General features: G+C 40.3%; 1 protein-coding gene across 1 annotated transcript in view; it reads right to left on the reverse strand.

Moving 5' to 3' along the window:
* DERA (deoxyribose-phosphate aldolase (putative)) overlaps positions 1–22,147 on the reverse strand; it is a gene marked incomplete at its 5' end in the record, with an annotated part of 44,403 nt that overhangs the window by 8,730 nt on the left and 13,526 nt on the right. The window contains 1 exon segment of the mRNA XM_010131920.1: positions 20,220–20,348. Within this exon segment, the coding sequence (XP_010130222.1) occupies positions 20,220–20,348 (129 nt within the window).

The following is a 22,147-nucleotide window of genomic DNA, read 5'->3' on the forward strand; positions in this document are numbered from 1 at the left end:
GTCTGGAAATGTAGGTGATGCTTTAGAAACTGAGTTTTATCACCCATCTTCGCATCTTCCTATGAATGTACACACTCAGAAAAATGAAGGGTAATGTTAAAATACACGCCTTCTCCTTCCTTAGAGTAGGTTACATTAAATCAAAGACTTAAAAAAATAGTTCTTCAGGGTAGATTTCTAGGCCCAGTGAGCCTGGAAAAGGCCGTGCTTTCTACTCTTTTCCAATGTGTAACCAGAACAGTACATTGCCTTTCAAGGCAGTGACTCATGTAAGACTCATTGAATCAGTCAAGAGTGGAGACGTCTAAGCCTTTTTGAAACATGCCTGTTTCAAGTGGGCTTGCTGCCAACCTAGTAACTCACCTGCATGCGCCACATTACAGAACCACAGCCCAGCAAGCACAAACTGCATCAGCTTATTTTAACCAGAGATGGAAATCTGAAGAAACCTTAATAAATGCGAACTGTTTAAGAGGCTTTCTCTGGTCAAGAGCAACCAAGCCCTCAGTGCTGCCGAACCAGAACAAGACCTCTTGAGCTACAGTCACATGTCTTGTGAAATCAGGTAGAGTATTTTAAGATATTAATTCGCCTCTTCCCCTGCGCTCTCACCCCTCCAAACACACACGACCCTCTGCCACTGCACCCCACCAAAGACCACTCAGAACAAGCCAGCTGAATGTGCACACACTAGAAAGAAAATCAGGGTCTTCACAGCATGTTGCCCAAGTCTATAGGAAGAGTTCAAGGTGAAGTCCATTATTTATTACTATTCTAGACACTCACACAGCCTTATTTACAGTAGCAGCTGAGCAGAGGTGTACAGTTGAGGTCTATGGAAGCTGAGTAACTTGCCCAAGGCCTCACAGTGAGCATTTGGCAGAGCAGGGATTGAATGCCCTGGTCTTCCGAAGGCCAAAAGAGTTGCCATGACTGGCCTGCCCTATTGCTATCCCCCATGTGATCTCAAAACACTACAAAGCTTAAAGTCCACTTAACATTGAAGCAGAGCATGAGAACTGGGGAATCTTATTTAGATGACAGCACCCAGGACACACGCTCTGGTTCCATAATTAAGCAATAAGGAATAATAAGCAGTATAGCAATTGTGGAGTAATCACAACCTTTTGGTTGTGAAGTGCTTCAGATGCCCTTGGGGAATGATTATCTACCGATAACTACAGACTCTGCATTGTTCCTTTATTCTTATTAATGAACAAAGATGCGTCTGGCGGTTTTAAACAACAGTTTAGAGAGAGATGCTTGCAGAGGGACAATTACACCATGCTACTTTGTAAGTACTCACAATGAGCACAAATATATCTTGGTTGCTGCGACTCAGATATAACAATATGCAGCAACATAGGGTGAACACATTCCTTTCCAAGACTTCAAGGACTGGCAGCAAAAAGAAGCGTGCTGCTGAGGGGAACCTGCAAAAGCCCCTGCTGTTTGTGCTGACAAGGTAGCAATAGTAAAATAGCACATTATCAAATGGGTATAAAGCCCTATTAGCAAATCATCTTTCAATTTTATGAGTACCTAAAATAAGGGTCTTAACACTCACACATAATTAGCCTGACTAGGGGCAACCAGGTTATCAACCCTCTGAAAATAAGCAGGGTAAGATATAAAAGGCTAATGTAGCAGCTAATTCTTGTCAGTTGAGTCTTCATAATTGTCCACTTACATGCCCTTATCCTGCTCCAGTGGCAAGATAAAACACATTCCCTGCTAGCTTAACTTTGCCATTGAGGAGGAGAAGGGAATACAAAGCTGTGACAACTCACTTTAGCAATAGCTCACCAAGAACTTTAACTCCATCACCCACAGCTCCATTGCCAGACCACTTGGTTAGGTGCCTATGCATGTTTTGACACACCTGTCTCTAAGTTACCATTTAGAAAAATGTTAGCTTATGACTTGGTCTTTTTGGAACAGCATATTTTTTGCAATTCCTTTTGGCAAAGTGCCTGCACAGAGGGGAGGGAAAAAATAGCATCACTGAACTCCATGTTTAATGTCTGCTTAAGAATAAGACAACCTTTCTAATGTCCCATCCTACCATCTCAGCTTGCTTTTCAAGACTCAGAATGGATGCTTCCTCTCTTGTACGCTACCTCTGGTAATAGGTATTCTGCAGGCAAAACGATGCCCTTAGGAACACTTACACAGGGACAAATTATTAAGTCCATACTTTTACAAAATTCCCTGTAGATGATATCTGAAAGAATTCAGCATTGCTGAATAATGCATAGCTTGCTAATGCAGTATTATAGCATCTACCACCGGTCTCCATAGAATACTATTACTTAATTAGTATTAGTGTCTTGTGTGTTCATTTAAAAAGTGTTTCTTTAGAAGGTTCAACAGAAAGACCATACCACCTTCTGTTGCTCGGCTGTATAACATAGGCTCTTGCTAATTTTAGAGTATTCCTTCCAATCCAATCCCTATTTGGTACAGTGAAAGAGAAGATAAATAATTGACATGTGCTCCAGGCTCAAAGACCACATCTGGAATCTCTGTCAGTGGTAGCTTGTGGCTCTCGGCTCTAGGCTTCAAACAACACTAAAGTGCAGGGGGAAACATGCTCCCAATCCCCTCCTGTATTGCCAGGCAGAAGCAGTGTTGGGAGATGCCAGGCTGCAGGAGCCTATCAGGCAATGAACGTGTAATAGCGGCTGTAATAGCCATTCGTCTTCCTCTCCAAAGAGGAAGCAGCAGGATATCCTCCCAAGAGTGACTAGCAGGACCACAAGGAAGCTTAAGGAATCCTTCTACTGTTACCCACTCAATAATTTTCATGTTTCTTTACCGAGATCTCATTTTTGTTCTTTAAAACTGTGTACCATGTATTACGTTCAAGGGCTTTACAGTGTGTGACCTATATTAACCTTATTTTTTTTTATAAATGCCATTACCGGAACTGGTTAAGCCATGTGTCTAATGACACATAACAAGTCAAAGGTAGAAAGAAGAAATAAATGGATGCATCCCAACACCTAATCCTAACCTTACTATAATCACTGAAAAAAAATACAACTTTCCTCTCAGTTCATCCACTCACAGTGCTGTTTTCCTTCACAGACTATTCTGTGGGCTATTTTTTGCCACACCCCTCCTGATTTTGAGCAAGGCACAAAATACAGGAACCATCAGTCTAAATCTACTCTAGCACACATTCAGCTTGAGAGCACACCCCAGCCCACCCAGGGCACAAGATAGTGCTGGTGGCACAGCTCTGGCCCCAGATTCCCAAACCCATGGCCTCCTCTGGTACGATATCCACAACAAGACAGAAGCAGGCAGCCATGGTGCATTTTATCCAGTGAGAGTGAAGAGGGTCAAAGGAGTAGCAGCAGTAGTATGTGGAGATAGAAGCCGGTCTGTTGCCATTAGCTTTAAGATGTGGCTATTCCATCAGCTACCAAAATACCTGAAGGTTAAGGGGGAAGGGAGTAGAAGAACCACAAACAACTGAAAAGCATGGATAGTGCGCTAGTGGTGACAGCAGCCACAGCACCTGCATAAAATCTAGTGGAAGTGCTCTACAGCATGCAAGGAGGCACAAAGCAGCAGACCTCTCCCTTATTTCCACCACGATCACCATCACCTCCACAGTTACCCAGTGGCTACCTACAAAAAAGGCAGTCACATCTTTCAGCACCTTGTCCTGACTCTTTGCTGAATTCGGCAGATTACTCTAATGTCCAGTCATCATTTGCATAAAAAAAAAAGCTAAAGCTTATGCAATAACATGCTGTCTCTGTACAGGGATATGGATGTGGCCAAGAGTTAAGATGTGGGTTGTGACTTTCCCTGGTTTGACAATGTTAGTGACCCGCATACAGCAGCTAAAGGCATGCGGATGTTTGAGCAGGAACCCCAACATTCATTCTCATTGCTTAACCAGTAACACGCAGGTTGCCGCTAAAACAGGTTGTTGCTCCTTTACGGAGCAACATAAAGGTTGGCCTCTCCTTTCAGATTAGATGCAGACACTCATGTCCTCAGCCCTGAGCCACATGCTCCTGCTGGGCTGAGGAAAAGAAGCAAAATGCTGTGGGAGAAACTAGACTTGATTTGAAAATATCACTCACTGAGCTTCCTTTACAAACACGGAATTGCATTGCATCATTTACTTGTTCACATTTAAACTAATCTAAACAATGACAAACTACCCTAAACTGTGATATAATTAAAACAACACTGATCTAGGTCAGGCTTTTTCCCTCTTGGTACTCTTGATTTCGGATCAATACACCTCAGTCTCTCAAAATGTTGTCCAGTACATGACATATTACAGACTAAGTCTAAAACCCTGATATATCTACAAGTAATAGCACTACAATTTGGAAGAAAATAATAAATATGCATGACTCTTAGAATCACAGAAGTACATGGCATATTGCATACCATGCTCTAGCACCCACATTTAGTTTTGTGCTTTTTAATGTTGATAGTAACTTGGAAACAAATACGTTAACATTAAAACTCAGGTATGCTTACATCATGTCTATTAGCTTGTAACAAAATTACCCAAATTTAAGAAATAGCCATTTAAAGTCCATTTGGAAATACTCCACACTGAACAAAGCAAGCAGAAAATCAGCCTACTTTATCAAGAAGATGCTATAAATTCTAAAGAGTCTTTTTAAAAAAAAACATAATACAGCCAAAATCATGTCACTTCAATGTCATTTTGAGTGTTTTTAAACACCTCATGATAAAAGCAGTTTAAGATCCTGTTCTGACTCAAACCCAGAGAACGATTTTTGCAGGAATGATTTTTGAAGTTTAAAAGTCATGTCTCAATGCCACAGTCAGAATGTCTCCAGCATCCAGCCTCTTGTCCTGCAAAGGGCAAACAGCCAGCAACAGCCCCTCTTCCACACAGTTCCCTAAACGTAAAAAGGCATCTGGCACAGGTGGAGGTTACAGCACCAGGGAGATTTCCAGTATCAAAAGCACTTGCCAAGAGCACTTTGTGGTCAACGTCAAGTTTTTGGCTTTGCCTGAAAAAAAATTTAAGGTGCCAGGATCTCACCAGGCTCATCTGTGACATTTCCTCCTGGCTTTTACAAATCAGGTAGAATAGGTTTTTAGTTTAATTTTTATGATACTTCACAGTCTTCAATATAATCAACTTAGACACACAAGGCGATATCATGGACTTACTGGGTGCAGGTGTTGGGCATTCTCCTGATGCAACAAATATCCGAAGGGTAACACCCTGGAAGGCCTTACCTCACGTAAGGCAGCACAGTAAAACAGCAAGCTACGGGTGTTTTTAAAAACTACTGATCTTTACTTGCAGCTCCTGCTTCCCAGACATTTTTGCTTCTCAGAGTGCTTCCTTATTCCTTCTCCACCTTGATAATTTGACATCTGGCAAAGCTGCAAAAGCCCATATGTGTGGGCTGCAACGTGGGTAAGAACTTCCAGGTACTGACAGATGTTTTCACCACTGTCAGTAGGGTTGCTTTACAAAGTTTCTAGCTCTTCAGGCAGTCTGAATACCAAAAAGCCTGCCAGTCCCCTTCAAGAAAAAACCAACCAAAACTCCTGACTGTGCAGCCACCACACTCAAAGCAGGAGGCACCTCCCTGCTGGGGGTCAGGAAAAGACACACTTCTGGGTTTTTAAGAAATCTTTTTTCCCCCCACTGTATTATTAACAATGCTTACATGGCAAAAACTAACAATTTTATTTCAAAGGGATACTTCACAAAGGCATGTTGCTGATATATTCCGTCAGACTTCTCTGGCATAACAATCTACTAAGCGCTACTTTAAAAAATGAACAAAATCATGAAGATCCTTAAGCACCATCAGAAATAGGCAGCAACTCATAAAAAGGCATTTGATATACTGGGACATTGTTTCTCCTCCTCCATTTGTCAACAGCCTGTGTGCTGACCTGGTCATGGACTGCAATCATGGTGAGCATCTCAAACCAAAGTACCACTGATCTGGTTAAACAACTGCTTGGGTTTTAGAAATAATTGAAACTGATGTAGAAATGCACATTTTATTAGTCCACCAGCAAAATGAACATCATATTTCAAGTTTCAATCTTTATTTTATATATAGGGTTTATATTTTTAAAAAGCTATACTAAATAGATAGTTTTGTACTTTGGCATTCCTCTTTTTTTACCGAAATACTGTGAATGAAAGAAATTGAGTATCGAACCCTCTTTATGGTAGATATATATATCTCATCATAGGTATTCAGTGGCAAGTTATTAAATGTCACTAGCCATTGAGACAGCACATTTTGTGTCTTTCTTACAGAAAAAAAAAATCTATCCAAAGTTTGCACTGCAATACTTCAGAGCCTCACTTTGGTATGAATGGCTTCTTCACCCACACATACGTGTCCACTAATAGAAGTGGTCAAGCAGAACATTAGTTGTGTTTTGCCGAGTTGTCACTTGCCATACTGCAGCAGTAGTGATAGTGTCACCATCACATCAGAAAGCACAACCACCTGGTCTATATCTTATCTTCTATAATCCTAAGCTTCTGACGTAAATGGCAAAAAGTTGCAGAACTGCCTCTCTGTTTGAGCTTGGTCCCAAGCATGCCTCATTTAGGTCGTTCAGAACATAACAGTAAGCAAAGCTACCCAAGGCTGCACCCCACAGAAACAGATATTTGAGGCAAACAGACAGACCCTAACCAAATAAAAGTAAAGTCTTGCAAGATCCACACTTTTAACTATAACTTATAACATTATCTAAATTGGTATTAGTAATTTCTGTAGTGACTCAGATTATTCGGTGTCACGAGTGGGATCGTGACACTACCATTTTTTGTTTCATACATAATCTGAAAAAAAAATATGAAAGTTTAACACAGTCTGCGGGGTTTTTATTTTTAATAGCAGTCAGGTTTAATTAAGCAAATCTTTATCGTGCCATGAGACTAAAAACCAGGAAGTTTTAAAAACCTGTCACTTGGCACTTCTCTCCCCCATCCTGATAGCGATGTGTACATTTCAATAAAGCAGCTGTTTTTCACAGATACTGAATCACAGCTGAAGTTACGAGAAATTACGTGTTCAGCATTTCTCTACATCAAATCACATACAAAGGTATCTAATAAGTATTTACATTTGAAAACACTGGTCTGAAGTGGAGTACAGCAATGTGCATATCCCTTGTCTATCAACTAAGCACAGTATTCACTTTGCTAGACAACTTCTGTAGAGTGCTTTAAGGCCCCCAGACATCAGCCCAAAGAAAAAATGCATTGTCTCCATGTAATTACCTACCTTTTCAAACTTACTGTGATTAAAATGATGGAGTCAAACAAAATGGTTACTAGTAACAGGAGACGATTTTTAACCTGCAAGCTAAGGTGGGTGTATGGGTGTAGAGTTCAGAACAAAAAGGTGCTGCTGCATGTTGTTTGCTTGTCCGACGTAAATTTATAAAGGGGAGTGAAAGTGCAGTATGAAGTGAATTAGCAAGAATTAAAAGGATTAAAATTGCAGGAACCAATGAAGTCAAAGAGAAATGGAAAATGGATTCAGTCCTAAAAGCATAAAATTACTTAACAACTTATTAAAATAGTTCATCATTGTAATTAAAATCCAAGTGCCTAGAAAAAAGTGGCACAAGAAAGGTAATTATTTATGAGGAAACTTTTAAAAGCCATTCATTGTGAATTTGGGAGAGAATCAGCCTGGAAGAGTTGGTAGTGAAAAGAAATTGTTTGTTTATTCATAAAACTTATTTTGGTCTAGCACACCACTAAGAATCCCTAACATCTGCTCAATGGCAGCTGTAAGTAACATTAAGGACACTCTGCCAATTTATATATTTTCTTTTTATTAAAAAATAAACAGGTCTTTTTAAATTATTCACTAGTAAATTAACATAAAAAACAGCGCTGTAGCAACTCACATTTTGCAGAAAGGCATCTGCAAGCTTTGTATGATCATGATGATCTAAACCTTTCCACATTTCACTGACTACTTAACTCTTAATATGATGTCCCACCTAATTCAGCAAATTCATTTTAGCAATTTCATTTTAGCAAATGAAAACGTAGAAAACCTACAAGCTATACCAGAGTCACAGCCATGATTAATACAGAATGTATCACTGATACCTCAAATGCCTCCTTCCAACTTAAAGGGATTCCATTCTTGTCTTCCCTTTGCCTTCTGCCATTTAAAAATTCCACTCAAATAATCTCAAATCCTCTCCTGCATCTGTCTTTCATGAACCAGACATTAGACAATAACCTCAACTGGCAGGACCCTTCTTTGAATTATTTCTGAATACCAAAATGCAGCAGTGTTACTGATTGGTAATTATTCTCATTTGCAGCATTTCCATAGACTGCATAGATTGCAAAGTGCTCTGCCTGTTTCTGCGTTCCATTTCAAAATTGCGTTCTTAGGGCAGTAAAAGGACACAGGAATCCTTCAAATCTAAAAGCTTCTCTTTACCCCTCACTAACTTTTTTTTTTACTTAATCTCAGGAACATTTCAGCAGAAAAATGTATTACTTTCTTCCTATTCCTGCCTTCAGTTCTTACTTCCTAACACAAGCAAATCCCTGGAAAGGAACTCACCAAGAAGTTGTTCAAAAGCACAGAGTAGCTGTTCATTTCTCTAGGATTTTTTTGCTTTACTTCTAAGCAACAGGCCAGCATTTCTGCAGTACACTCTGGAGACAGTCAGTTTAAAGCTAAGCGAGCTGTAATTCTAACCCAGGTGCTGGAAAACCCTTATTACAACAGGACAGGGTCCATCCAGCAGAATTTCCTGGAGCAGCCTGCCTCAAAGCTGCAACTGTGCTGCAACTGGCCACCAAGCAAACTGCTGTGAAGCTAAATTTGCTTTCATCCAGAGCAGCTGCAAACACAGTACCTGATTACAGCTTAAATGTAAGCAGTTAGCTATCAACAGCACGTATATGGTATCCTGATACCAGAGCATCACCTGGAAATGCTACCCCTCCTCTTACTAGGGACTAGCTGTCATGAGAAACATGGCATCCCCCACTTCCATCCCACCTTGCCAAACTGCTTTCTCATCCTGGGACTTGGGCTTGTTTCAAAGCTCCATTTATGCGTAAGGTTTTGTGTCTCCTTTGAGCTCTCTACATGTCCATTTTCCAGGACCAATGGGAAGGAGGCTTTTGAACATATGTGATTCATAATTTTGTATTGTATAATTTAATGTGCTGCACAGATTACGAAACATCACCATATGTTTCCCTTTTGGTCCATTAGAGATAAATTTTAAAATCTTCTTGATAAACTACAAGACTTCACCTCTGTGACGTTTGGGAGAGCCTGGTAAGCTGGACATTGGATTGGCAGTGTAACTGCTACAGTGATGGAAGGAAGACTTTTCACTTAAGAAAATGTCCTGGCACTGTCAAGAAGGAATCTTTTCAACATCTTAGATTTAGGGAGAACTCAACTTGAGAAATCATCTGCAGTTGTACACTGCAGAGAAATCATTTTATAGCACAAATGCTAGAGCAGAAGAAAAAATCAAAGATGAAAAAGACAATCAGATCTCAGATCCCTGCTGACTTGCCATGAAGACTGTGGACCTTGCTGTTACCTTTGTCTTTGAAAAATTTCTCTCAAAAGCAGGCATATTACAGACTCTGGGAAAGCTATTGTCTCTGGCAACTATAAAGTAAATATATTCAAAACCAGAAATTGTCTTATCAGAAAGATGCTGAAATTAAAAACTACCATTTCAGAAAAGGAATTTAAAAAAATTTAAATGAGGAACATTTCCCAGGGGACGCAATTCCAAAGTATAGTATCAAAGAAGGGAATATCTTCTGTTTATTTCAACACCTTCCCAACACAGTCTGCACTTTGACAACACGAATCAAAGGAGCATAGAAAGTCTGGAAGACAGGCTCCAAGTAACTCAGGTGCCTACCCAAGGAAGTTCAAGTCCCTTGTGCAAGCAACCACCGAGATCAGCTGAAAAAAGCCATGGAGCTCTCTTTTCAAACATCACTGAAATGAGCACATTCCTGAAGAATATTGCTACATGCTGGGGTCATATCCTGATAGAAATATTTTCCTTTGAGAAAAGACTGACAAAGTCTATTAAGAAGACCTTTTAAATTCTGGATAAAAGCTGACATTTATAAGGAAGGGAAAATGCTAAATATAGGCATAAACATTTGGATTTTAATAGAAGTCCTATTTAGCTCAGTGAGGAACGTGTTTGTAGCATCATGCCACCCAGCAGTGAGATTGGGTGTTCAGCCTGTTTCTCCACACTTTGAAATACAGTGTCAACGCCATGAGGATATGATCTGTTAAATCTGTTAGCAGATGTCTTTACATTGATCTCAGTGTGGTTTAACATCCAGTTCATCAGTAAGGAAACTATCCATAACCTCCTTATGACAAACTTCTTGTTTCGTATGACTAATTTTTGTCCCACATTTATGTCTCAATATGTTATTTCACTTATGTTTGTGTCCACCTCTTGTTCTCCACTGTATTGCTATTCCTTATGATTAAATGGGTTTATTCAAATGAATGTCCATAGAGTTTTAAAATACCCTATTCATGTTCAAGATCACATATTCCTAGTGTATTTTTCCGTTCAACATATTTCTCCTTAGGAGTCTCATTTCACATTTCTGTTGCATACCTTCAATTCCAAGATAGGCCTTGCCACCTTAAAAAGCAACAAAAAAAATCCCAGGATCTACAACCCTAAAATCATGCTTATTTTATTCCCAGATCTATATTAAGTTTCTTTTAAGGGATTGGATTTTCTAACCAGTGTTCCTACTTGCAACCTCTTAAAAGATACTTTAATATTTCATAAGCCAATTTTGTATAATTGATAGATACAGTAAATTAAATATTTATTTCTATTTTTCACTGGTTTAGTAGAATTGAACACCTGCTGCTGACAGAATTAAAAAACAACCTGAAATATCAGAGAAATAAATAGTTCTCTGTGCATTTATTGATTTTACATAATATTTCCATGTTTTAAAATTGTATTCTCTCAAACCATTACCTTCAATACTGGAGCTTCACAGACATAAAATTTTTTCCTAGGAAGCCATGTTATTTTGATGGCATGTTTGACTAGAACTACTCACTGTGCAACAATTTCTGAGTCTGAGGTGATACAAAACTTCAGAAGTTTTAACTCAAATTCTAACAAATTATTTAACATAGAAACAAGATTTCATTCATGGGGAAAATTAATGCAACAGAGGTGCTTTCTCACCTCTCTGCATCAGTTGTTATAAATTGAAAGTATACCATTTAGATATTGGTTAATTAACGTGCTTTGCAAAGATCCTGAATAGCAGCAAAAGAGAAACGCTATTCAGGCATTTGGGGTAGTCTGTTAACAGAACACTGACCCCTCCCAACACTATGTTATACTGTCAGTACACGCTTACTCACTGTAACCTACTGTTTCACAACCAGTTTCAAAGGTTTCAAAGGAACATCTTTCTTCTTCTATCTTAATTTGATTGATTTCTGGTAAGAAGTGCTTGGAAATAGCGCTGTTTCTATTTGTAAATGGGGATGGTGGAGGAAGAAAGTCCAGTGGTGTTGTGGATAGCACAAAATCAAACAAACAGGTACTGAGCTGACCAATGTCCTGTGTTTTACACTGGTATTTCTTCTCTGACTTCAGTGGAGGGCTATTTTGTTATTTTCTGATTACAGTACAAAACTGTATTTAACAGAACAGACCTTTCACAAAATTAGTGAACTGTCAGGCATTGTCAGGCATTCTGGTGTGACAAATATGAACAGCCCCAGATAACTATCTCCCCTCAGATATGTCTGTAGAGGCTAGCGCACAGTTCTGTAAGCACAAATAAATGCATAACAAAACATGGCATCACATGGACATCTGGGTTTCTAGCTTAACAAACTGCAAACAAATGAAATTTTATTGTATACGCTCTAAGACTGTTCTCCCTTCACAGACTCTTCGTATCTTCTTTTTCCTCCACATCTCTGTTTCTCTTACATATTACTTCTACCTTCTACTTACCCATACAGAGTTCTGTTGCTCTTTTGACTCTACTGAAAAGATTTTTCACTAAAGCCTGCCCTAGTGTTTTTCAAGCGCTTTCCATTCCTTCACTTCTGATTCCCTATACATACATTATCGATTTCCAGACAGATATATTTTAAGTCTCATTTTGCATTACTTCAAGGTCTGCTGTACTCAAGCCCAACACTTTTTTGTGTTACTAGTCTTTGTATGGACTCTCATCAGTTATTCAAACCTGAGGATAGTGTGATTGCATCGTTAGAACTTTTCAACTATCTATCACACCTATATTATTTCCTGTGATTAGTTGCAGTATTACTGTTAAGCTTGTAGGCAGTTACATCATTTAAGGCAGCAGCCTTGTACTGCCTTATTGAATGTGCAGCTATCTGCATTTTTATTCTGCTGGGTTTTTTATTTCCCCCCACTCTGTACCAGAATAAATGAAGTCACTTCTTCCTGCAGAGACCTCTTTTAAAATTATTTTATTTAAAGACTATCCATCTTTTGATCTAACTCCTAACTCAAAACCTTTTTTCCATCCATAATATCATTCAAAAGTTTGAGACAGGCTGTGTCACTCTGACTTGCTCTCTATCTTGAATGTACACAGCGTGTTTTGTGCTTGTTCTTTGCACTAAACCTTTAGTGATGTTAACCAGAGCTCTGAACATGCAGAACAACTGCAGACTATGCAGAACACAGGACATCTGCTGCAGCAAACAGACAGGAAAGTTATCAGCTACTAATATAATTCCATAGCGTTAATTACTGTCCTGATGAGTCTCTTACAGAAGCCAACTGCAACCACTTCTACATATTCAAGACAGTAACCAAGGCTATGTTCCTAAAACAACGTACAACACTGCATCTGCATGATGCAAAGTGCTGAAGTAGTACAAACTCTGCAAGTTCAAATTTATCTAAAAACTTCAAAGGAATGGGTAGATCATTGGACAAATGAGGTATTGTCTGCATGCATGCAGACAGAAGAGAGCTGACATAAACATCATTTTATGCGCTCTCAGTAAACTGACAGAAATTCAAAAATGTGCTCATGCCCACGCTAGACCTAATCTGTACTGCCAGAAGATCACAGCCAAAGAAAATTAGGATTATTCTCTACCATTTGACAACACAGGTGGGAGAACTCTCTCTGCACTGTGCTTTGTTCTCTGAAGACAATCAGTCAGATGCAAGAATATGCTGCATTTCAACATCCACCTTCCCCAGCCAGTGAAAACACATCAGCCAAGCTGGAACAGCAAGCAACCCTCATCACACCTTGGCCTCACTCTGATTCCTACTTGGTTGGATGGGGAGAGGAAACAACCACCAGACTGTGACCAAGAAAGCCTTAGTCACCAGTCAGATGGTGACTACATTTACTGCATACCCAGAGATGCAGGTGAGTAAGGACTTACTAGTTTATCCCCAGCCCTATACGGGACCTCCAGTCAGAGCCTAACATCATCTGTCACCCAGGAAAGCACTCAGAGACAGCTCACACCCGCAGAAAAGAGCTGCCAATTTTGACCTGGTCTGCCTTTAGAAGATCACAGTCACACATTGCCCCGATTTCTGATAGACCTTTTACAGGGCGAAGTGTACCCTTTACAGATACACCATAAAGTCAATACAGATGGTTGTATTCCAGACGCATAAAAAAAGACACAAAATGAAATCTTGTTCTACATGTTACCAAGCCTCTTCCCTTGGTTTGTCTTTCATTTGGAAATGCTCTGGACTCCAGACTGACTTAGCACCAAATTACAGCTGAAGTTGTAGACACATAATTAAATCAATATGTGTTACAACTCACATTATTGAGGGGACCCTCGATTTTTGGGTTGAGCATGGGATTTAAAGCCAGGAATTCACAACTGATCTCAGCTTGCCTTTTGTCTTGTCTGGGTGATTGTAAAATTTATTCTGCCAATGTCAGAATGTGTTTTGAACACGTAAAGTGCCATCTAAGTGCCAAGTATTATCACTTATTCAGTAGTCTTGTTTCCTACGTTAGTCACATTTGTGCAAAGCATAGCTTTTCAGTCAAATTTTGCTGGTTTGGTTTCCTTTCTTCTCTTTCATTTTTCATGAAACTTTTGCTTGGTAGAAGTTTTGTATCATGGCAGTCCACATCCAGCAGCAAGAAAGTCATCTCTTGCACTTAGATAGCTGCTGGCATGTTTACAGCCACACCACCTAACCCTGCTCAAAACTAATCCTTGCAAGACACTGCTCAAAACAACAGCTATTGGTACCTTAGAATTTGTCTTCCATTATTCACACTAAAAATGGAACTGCACCAATATTAATTACAGTATAAAAACCTTATCTGGAGCTGAGGTAAAAGCTTTGTGTAGCCAGGCATTATTTTGCCGAGTTCCGAACAACATTTCTCTCCTCTTATAATCATTAAAATGTTAAATCTTTTCTTTATTCAGAACCAGGCTTTTGTGCAGTGGGATGTTCCAGTCTTGAGGATTTTTGAGGAAATCTCTCCATGCAGTACTGCCGTGTTCTGAGGTTTTTGGGGGGGAATTTGTGGCACGGCTCTCTGCTTTTAGGGACAAAGATTGGATACTACAGCCCACAGCCAGTCTGTCTACATCCAGCACAAGGCCAGCTCATCTGTGCTTTCAAGTTTTGGTAAGGTTTGCTATGGAAACGGTAAGTGAATATTAACTTGAACCACTCCTGTAAAGCAGGATGAAGCCTGGAAGGATTGATAGTGGGCTTTCCTGAGAACTGCAAGACACAGCTTTTTTTCACCGTTTTGCTATATTCTTTCTGTTGACTTTGGAATGAACAGTATCAAAGCATCTAAAATAAATTCTGCTCAGAGACTGAATGTGTTTTAATTTTCTTGTAGACTACCAGCATCAGAGATGTCACTGCCTCAGCTATCTTCTGATATTTTTTGCAGGTTTTTCTGTGCTAGGAATTTTAGAAGCTGGTTTGTTTTAGTGCTCATTCCCTTTCAAAATCTAGCTTTTTCATTAGTCAGCATCTCAACTTACAATTTATTTGACTAATTGCTTAATGACCTATGAAAAAATTATTTTAAACCCATATGTTTAGTAGAGCTGTAGAAGAACATACATCACACCTTCTTGATCTTTCCACCTGTACTTGTTTAGATAATGATAACAAAAACAAATATCCTTCCCATGTCACTGCTGTGTTTCCCTTAGCTTCCTGAAGAGTGACGTAAAAGGAGCTGTACTATCGAGACCAGCTTTCACAGTTAAAATGACGCAGATGAAGTTTTCACTTTTAAAGTACATTTACTTAATCATTTCCTTCACACCTCCCCCAGTCTGCACATCTTAATTAATACGAATTGCTGCACAGAACAATAAAGACTTTGTAAACATGTAATATGGCTAAAATGTGATTCTCCAAAATAAAAACCTTAATGTATGACTGAAATAGGCAGTTAAGTCATCCACACCTTTACTGAAGCGTTCCTTTCCCACTGCAAGTTCATCATCTTTCCCCTCCTTCTCTGGCTCCCTTGGCAGTTTAGTTTGCTCTACTCGTCTGGAGGCTGTCTTGCGCAGTCAAAGATGCAGTTGGTTTCCCTTGAGAAACTCATGTACTCAAGCCACCATCAAGACTTCAAGAAGCTCAAGAAATGGCAGTGGTTATAAACAAATGATCAAAAATTCCCTGATTCAAAGCTGAGATTTTCTCTCAATCGGCTTTGAAAACAATGAGCTCCTTTGGCAGTGACACAGAGCCACTGATACGCAATCCTACCTGCCACTATGTCCTCCTTAGCAGGGCAAGGATTATTCTTGCCAGGTGAGTCATTGTCCTTAGAGGGCTGTCAGCCTATTTCACTCAGAAATAGGTTCTTAAATATTCCAAAAGAATTTATTCTATGTCAGTCAAGTCTGAAACAATGTGGTTAAAAGAATTTAAGAGAACTGGGTGTCTACTCTTCATTCTGATGTCTTTCTCCCTATGTATTGTGCTAGAGAAGGAAGAAAAAGTAGCCTTGGTACTTTGGAAATACAATTCCAGATACAGGAGGAGCCAAGAGACAACACTTCAAATAGAGGCAAATTATTCTCATACCTCACTGTGAATCACAGAACCACAGAAGAGTGGTTGGAAGAGACCTTTAAGATCATCAAGTCCAACCGTTAACCCAGCACTGCCAGGTCACCACTAAGCCATGTCCCTAAGCACCACTTTTAAATACCTCCAGGGAGAGTGACTCCACCACTTCCCTGGGCAGCCTGTTCCAGTGCTTGACAACCCTCTTCATGAAGAAATTTGCCCTAATACCCAACCTAAATGTCCCCTGGCACAACCTGAGGCCACTTCTTCACGTTGTATTGCTTGTTAACTGTGAGAACAGACTGACTCCCACCTCACTACAACCTCCTTTCAGGTAGCTATAGAGGGTGATAAGGTCTAACCTGAGTCTCCTTTTCTCCAGACTACACAAACTCCAGTTCCCTCAGCCACTCCTCATAAGACTTGTTCTCCAGACCCTTCATCAGTTTCACTGCCCTTCTTTGGAGGTGCTCCAGCACCTCAATGTCCCTCTTGCAGTGAGGGGTCCAAGACTGGACACAGTATTTGAAGTGTGGCCTCACCAGTGCAGAGTACAGGAGGACAATCACTCCTGCTGGCCACACTATTGCTGAGACAAGCCAGGACTCTGTTGGCCTTCTTGGCCACCTGGGAACACTGCTGGCTCATACTCAGTCGGTTGTTGACCTTTTCCAGCAGGCAGCTTTCCAGCCGCTCCTCCCCAAGCCTCTAGCATTGCAGGGGATTGTCGTGGCCCAAGTGTGAGACCTGGCACTTGGCCTTATTGAACCTTGTACCACTAACCTTGGCCCATCGATTCAGCCTGTCCAGATCTCTCTGTAGAGCCTCCTGACCTTCATTCAGAACAACCCTCCTGTTTAAAAGTGAAGCAACACTTTTTCCCAAGTTCTTGCAGGTGCAAGCATTGACATCTTGTACTCAGGCACACTGTATGAAGCACCATTTCTACAACTGCCCTCCACCTCTGGTGCACTGCTGGCATTTGCACCTCTCAATGGGCTCAGCCACACTTGCTGGTGCATAGTGAATGGCTTTTGCTGAGTCTTGCAAGGGTTGTGATTCAGAGTAGAGCTGTTTGCCTCAGAATGGCCTACACAATCAGCTTTGAACATAGAAGCGCATGGGCACAACCACCCGAGCCTGAGCACGGCCCTTAGTGTTCTTTTAAAATCCCAGCCAATGCAGCGGTGCACATTTTTTGACCTTCTACCATCCCTTTTCAAGTCAGTGACCTGTGCAGGTGGCCTCACATCCAATGGCTGAATCCCCACCTCCTAAATGAATCAGACCAAATGTAATGTGCCCTGGTTCCCAGCACATACCAACAATTCCTCAAGCCAGACTGCATCCAAATTTTGGAAAGTTATTTGGGAGAGGAGACATCTGGGCTGTATTCCCTGCTCAATTAATCGCTTTGTCCAAAGCAGAGCAACTTTATCGGGAGGGACTGAGATCTTTAACAGCAAATACACTGTAAAATTGACCTCTGCGTGGGTGAAGAACTTGGTCAGAGAGACCAAGTCCCAGACACCCAGGCAAGCTTTTTAACCACAGAGCTACACATAAATCAGCACCGTGTTACCCTCTCAGCCTTCTGAGTCTCACAAATGAGACGCATGGGAAATACATATATTTTATACACACATTGCATCACATCTAGTGGCTTTGTGCTTCAGGTCCTATGTGAAGGTGTGCATGCTCACCAAGGGCAACGAAATATCTGTAAGTCTAGGATTTTGTGCTCCCATGATAGGCTTACATTACACATAGTGAAGTGAAAACCACTTAAGGACTGCACACTATGTTCTCAGTTGCACTGATAACAATTGCGTGCAAGGCAAGGCTGTAAACCAGATTATTGAAGCCGCGACCGTTTAAAAAAAAAACAACCTGCCAACCAATCTCAAAAAACACACAGAAAACTAGTTAACCTTTTTCTGTGAGTGATTTTCAGCTGTATTACTTTGAAAACTCAGCTTACAATGCACCATGATGAGCACTTCTAACACCACAGCTGAAAGAGCAGAAAATTTTGGTGTAAAGGACAGGACTAGAGGCAGGAAAAACTTCTAAAGCCAGTTTTGCAGTTGATTCCACTATACTGTGTAACTGATGTCCCCATATAAAACTAATTTATAGGGTCAAGTTTATCAGAGTTGTTGCTTTTTTACCCTCAAATCAAAGTCACCAGGGCCTGCTGTACCCACAAGATCACCTGGTATTTTGTTTTTTTTTTTTCTTTCTTTTAAATCATGGCAGCAGCTGGAAAAAAAAATATGGATACTAAAGCTAGAATATAAAACTACTGTGCTGAATTACTTTCTCCCCAAAATGCTATGAATATACAAATCAAACAAAGTTCAACTAGCATTTGAGGTTCGCAGCAGTTCTGACAAGTCAGAGTCTGGAAATCTGGCCCTCAATATATGTACGTAGGACACCAATAAACTCTTATTTTTACACCTACCCACGAAGAAAAAGCAAGAGACTGAAACAAGGAAATTACTGCATATATTCAGATGGATAAATATCTTGTAAAATTAGTAACTCTGCAAGGAAAATCATTAACAATAGAGCCATCTGCTGTATTTCAAAGAAACTACACCAGCAAAAAATCTGAAAATGTTAAAATGCTTTACAACCTGTATTTTTCAGTACTCCATGTTAAATAAAGTGATCATAATTATTAGTACATCAGTTTAAGTGACAGGAAATGTGTATTTCTTACACATCTTCTAATTAAAAGCAATATTTACTGGCATAACACTGATCCTCTCTATCTAATGATACTTACTGACATTGTAGCTGAGCATGTAAAAAACCTGAAATGCTTTCCATTCCATTTGAAGTACATAAGCATAGTGTTGTGTAAGGAGACAATGAGGTAAACAGCAAGTTGAATATTTATTTAAATACTAATAAGAGGCTTGAATTATTTTTTTCTTGTTCTAAAATAAGAAGAAATTTGAGGTCCGAATTGCTTACAGGAGAAAAAAAAAATCAACACAAATACAAGGGAAAGTTTAGAAGACAGACTAACGAAAGTGGTTCTTAGTATAACTTTACACATCTCTCTCCCAGTATATCTGAGGAGCCCTTTTTCAAGCATGTGGAAGAAGCAGATGTCTAGAACACAGTTCAAAGAACATAGCCTTATCCACCAATTCCTGTATTTGCATCTTATGTATGGCATTAAAATGCAGCCTAAATCCCCAGTTAAACTAGGGAAAATTGTACCAGCACAGACCCAAAGCTCCAGGAAGAGAATACACCACTGTAAATTGGGGCTCAGATGGGTGCTTCACTACATTCAGTCTGCAATGGCTATAGCTGTGCAAAAAGTAATACTTACAAACTCTGTACAGTCCCTAAAAACTCTATCTTGCTCATGGGAATGTATTTCCTAGCTGAGAAGTTCAGAATAAAAGACAGACAGACTCCCAAACATCAGGTCAGATGTAATCGAGTTTTCAAAGACAGGGATGATTGAACATCTTTTGAAGTGCCAATTAATTGCCGGTAGTGAGTGTTACTGCTTTTGAGGCTGTCAGTTAAAACCAGTTATAACCTAGCCCATTTCAGTGCTGGCTGGAGCGTGTGGTGTTCTTCCCTTCACTGCATTTCCAGTACAGTTCGTTTCCTGAACCACACGTCCTCAGAAGTGGTTAGAAGAAGTGATGTCAAACCAGAAATGAGAGCTGTCAGCATGAATCTTCACAGGGAAGTTCCCCCTGCATTTGAAATAAGCTTATGAGCCATCGACCTACACATCTGGAGCTCACCACAACTGCCTGGATAACATGTATCTGCCCCAAATGTATGTGTCTTATTAAACACAGCAAGGATCAGATGTCTGACAACAAATATCACTTGTTTCTACAAATTTTACGAGTTAGCAGTTTTAAGTGTTATTTAACATTTCATACAGTTTTTGTAGGTTATACAAAACAAGCTACACTTCATTACTACACCTGCAACTTCAGTAATTGCTGCATAATAGTTTTCTCTACTACTGGCAAAATTCAACTTTCACAACTAGAATTTTTTAAGCTTCATAAATAATATAGCAAAGACATTCTTAGCTTAAAAAGAAAATCACATATATTTACCTGCCATCATAGCTATCATACTGGCTTTGTAGACATTAGCAAGGGACCCCAGTTCACCTGTTGCCAAGATTGTTTTCATATGAGCTTCTCCACAGGCCTCACGGCACTGACGGATCTCTTCGTAGAGGCCTGTGGATAAAAGCATGTGAAAATGATCTAAGTTGCCTGAGAGGCATTTTCCGGTATGGCTGTAATTTCCACTTCCAGATTAATTTCCAATCTTATAATTAGTCATAGCACTCAAGAACTTAAGTTTTGTAAGTTCAATAAACTACATGACTAGAGGTAATTAACAATGCCGCACAGTTTTAGACTTAATAGCTATTAATGTTGGTTCCCTCAAAACCGAGAATGTGCACAGTATGCCAAAGAGTCATGAATACATCATTAGTAAAAAATGCTATGATAATGAAGATTGATTTTAGAAAACAGCTTTTTCAGCAATAAACACGGTAGTACATTGAATCAGTACTCAGGGACAGTAATGTTGTCCTGTCCACATTGTGCCACCACCCCCTCTGTCTCCTTCAACCACATCAACCAAAGGGTTCAGCCTAAAAGCCACCAAAGGCATGACCAAGTTGTCTAATTAAAAACATTAGTGCCACCTAAGATGCCATGACAGATTCTCCTTGGCTTCCAGCTGCCACTCCTGGAGGCTCCACATCTACCCTCAGTTTCCTACCATTCCCCTTAGTAACACAGGAACATCTCTGGAAGTTTGATTATGGAGGTTAATGTCTGTATTTAGGCATCTGAATCCCACTTTAAGCTTCTTGAAAATAAGAATTTCCTGACAAAATCAATGCAGTCCACTAACGTCCCCGGTGAGGAGAGACCTGGGATCCCACCTGAAGGACCAGCAAATCCATATGGCGTTTACAAACTACCTTGATTAGTTGAATTGCCCACAAGATTACCGAGGACTTGAACCACCTCGTGCCATGACCTCAAATGGCCCTGGCAAAGGTGAAGGAAGCAGCAGGAGGACAACATCTGTGTCGCATGCTGTCAAGCTACAGCTCCAAGGGCAGAGCTGGACTCTCATTCCTGATGTCCACGCTCACTGAGGAAGCCACCTGCATTCAGGAAGGAGGTTTGTCTCAAGACACTGTTAGACACACAAGCACTGCCACTCACAGACACAGACAGCAGGACTGACTTATATAAAGCTTTTTAGATTGGAGATAAAGCAGACCATTATCTCTGTATCTTCACGCCACTTGGAAAACAAAAAATAAACCCTGACCTCGCTTTGCTCTTCCATCCCCAGAGAAAGCTCCTCCACCTCTGGGGGGCCTTTTGCTATCAATCTATCTTCTGACCTACAGCTCTCCTTAGCTCACATCTCCAAGCAGTCATCAGCATGTCTCTGGGATAAACCAGCACACATCCCACCTGCTCATCGCTTCTCAGTGAACTGCCACTCAAGCAGCCAGCCACTGGCTGCAGCCAGGGAGAAGCAAGGTCAGGGAGGACAGGCCAGCATTTGGCTTCTCATGGACACTGTCCAGAGCTGACTACCACTCACAAACTTCTGCTTTCAGTTTTATGAAGTGTCACGGCCAGAGGCATGCTTGGCTTTCTAACAGTTTTACAATTTCACAGACTCATTAAGGACTGGGGTAAATTTGGACATAGCTGACTGTAAAAAGGCTAGAACTTGTGGATCTGGTCAGCTAACACAACATGGGGAGCACAGGAAAACCCTCCCATCATTTTTAGTAAAATTCAGCAATGCTCCCACACAATTTTAAACATAAGGATACTAGAAGAGCTAGAAGAGCTAGACTAGAAATTATCAAAACATAGCTATTTGAAGCTGGCCACTTAGACACGTTTAAGATTCCTCCAGTGTGGAGAGAAAAGAAGCTCTTACAGTGCACAGCCGTGATTTCTGGAATTAAAAAAAAAAAAAAAAAAAAAGG

The sequence above is a fragment of the Buceros rhinoceros genome, unplaced genomic scaffold, assembly GCF_000710305.1.
Source record: "Buceros rhinoceros silvestris isolate BGI_N320 unplaced genomic scaffold, ASM71030v1 scaffold6772, whole genome shotgun sequence".
NCBI lineage: Eukaryota > Metazoa > Chordata > Aves > Bucerotiformes > Bucerotidae > Buceros > Buceros rhinoceros.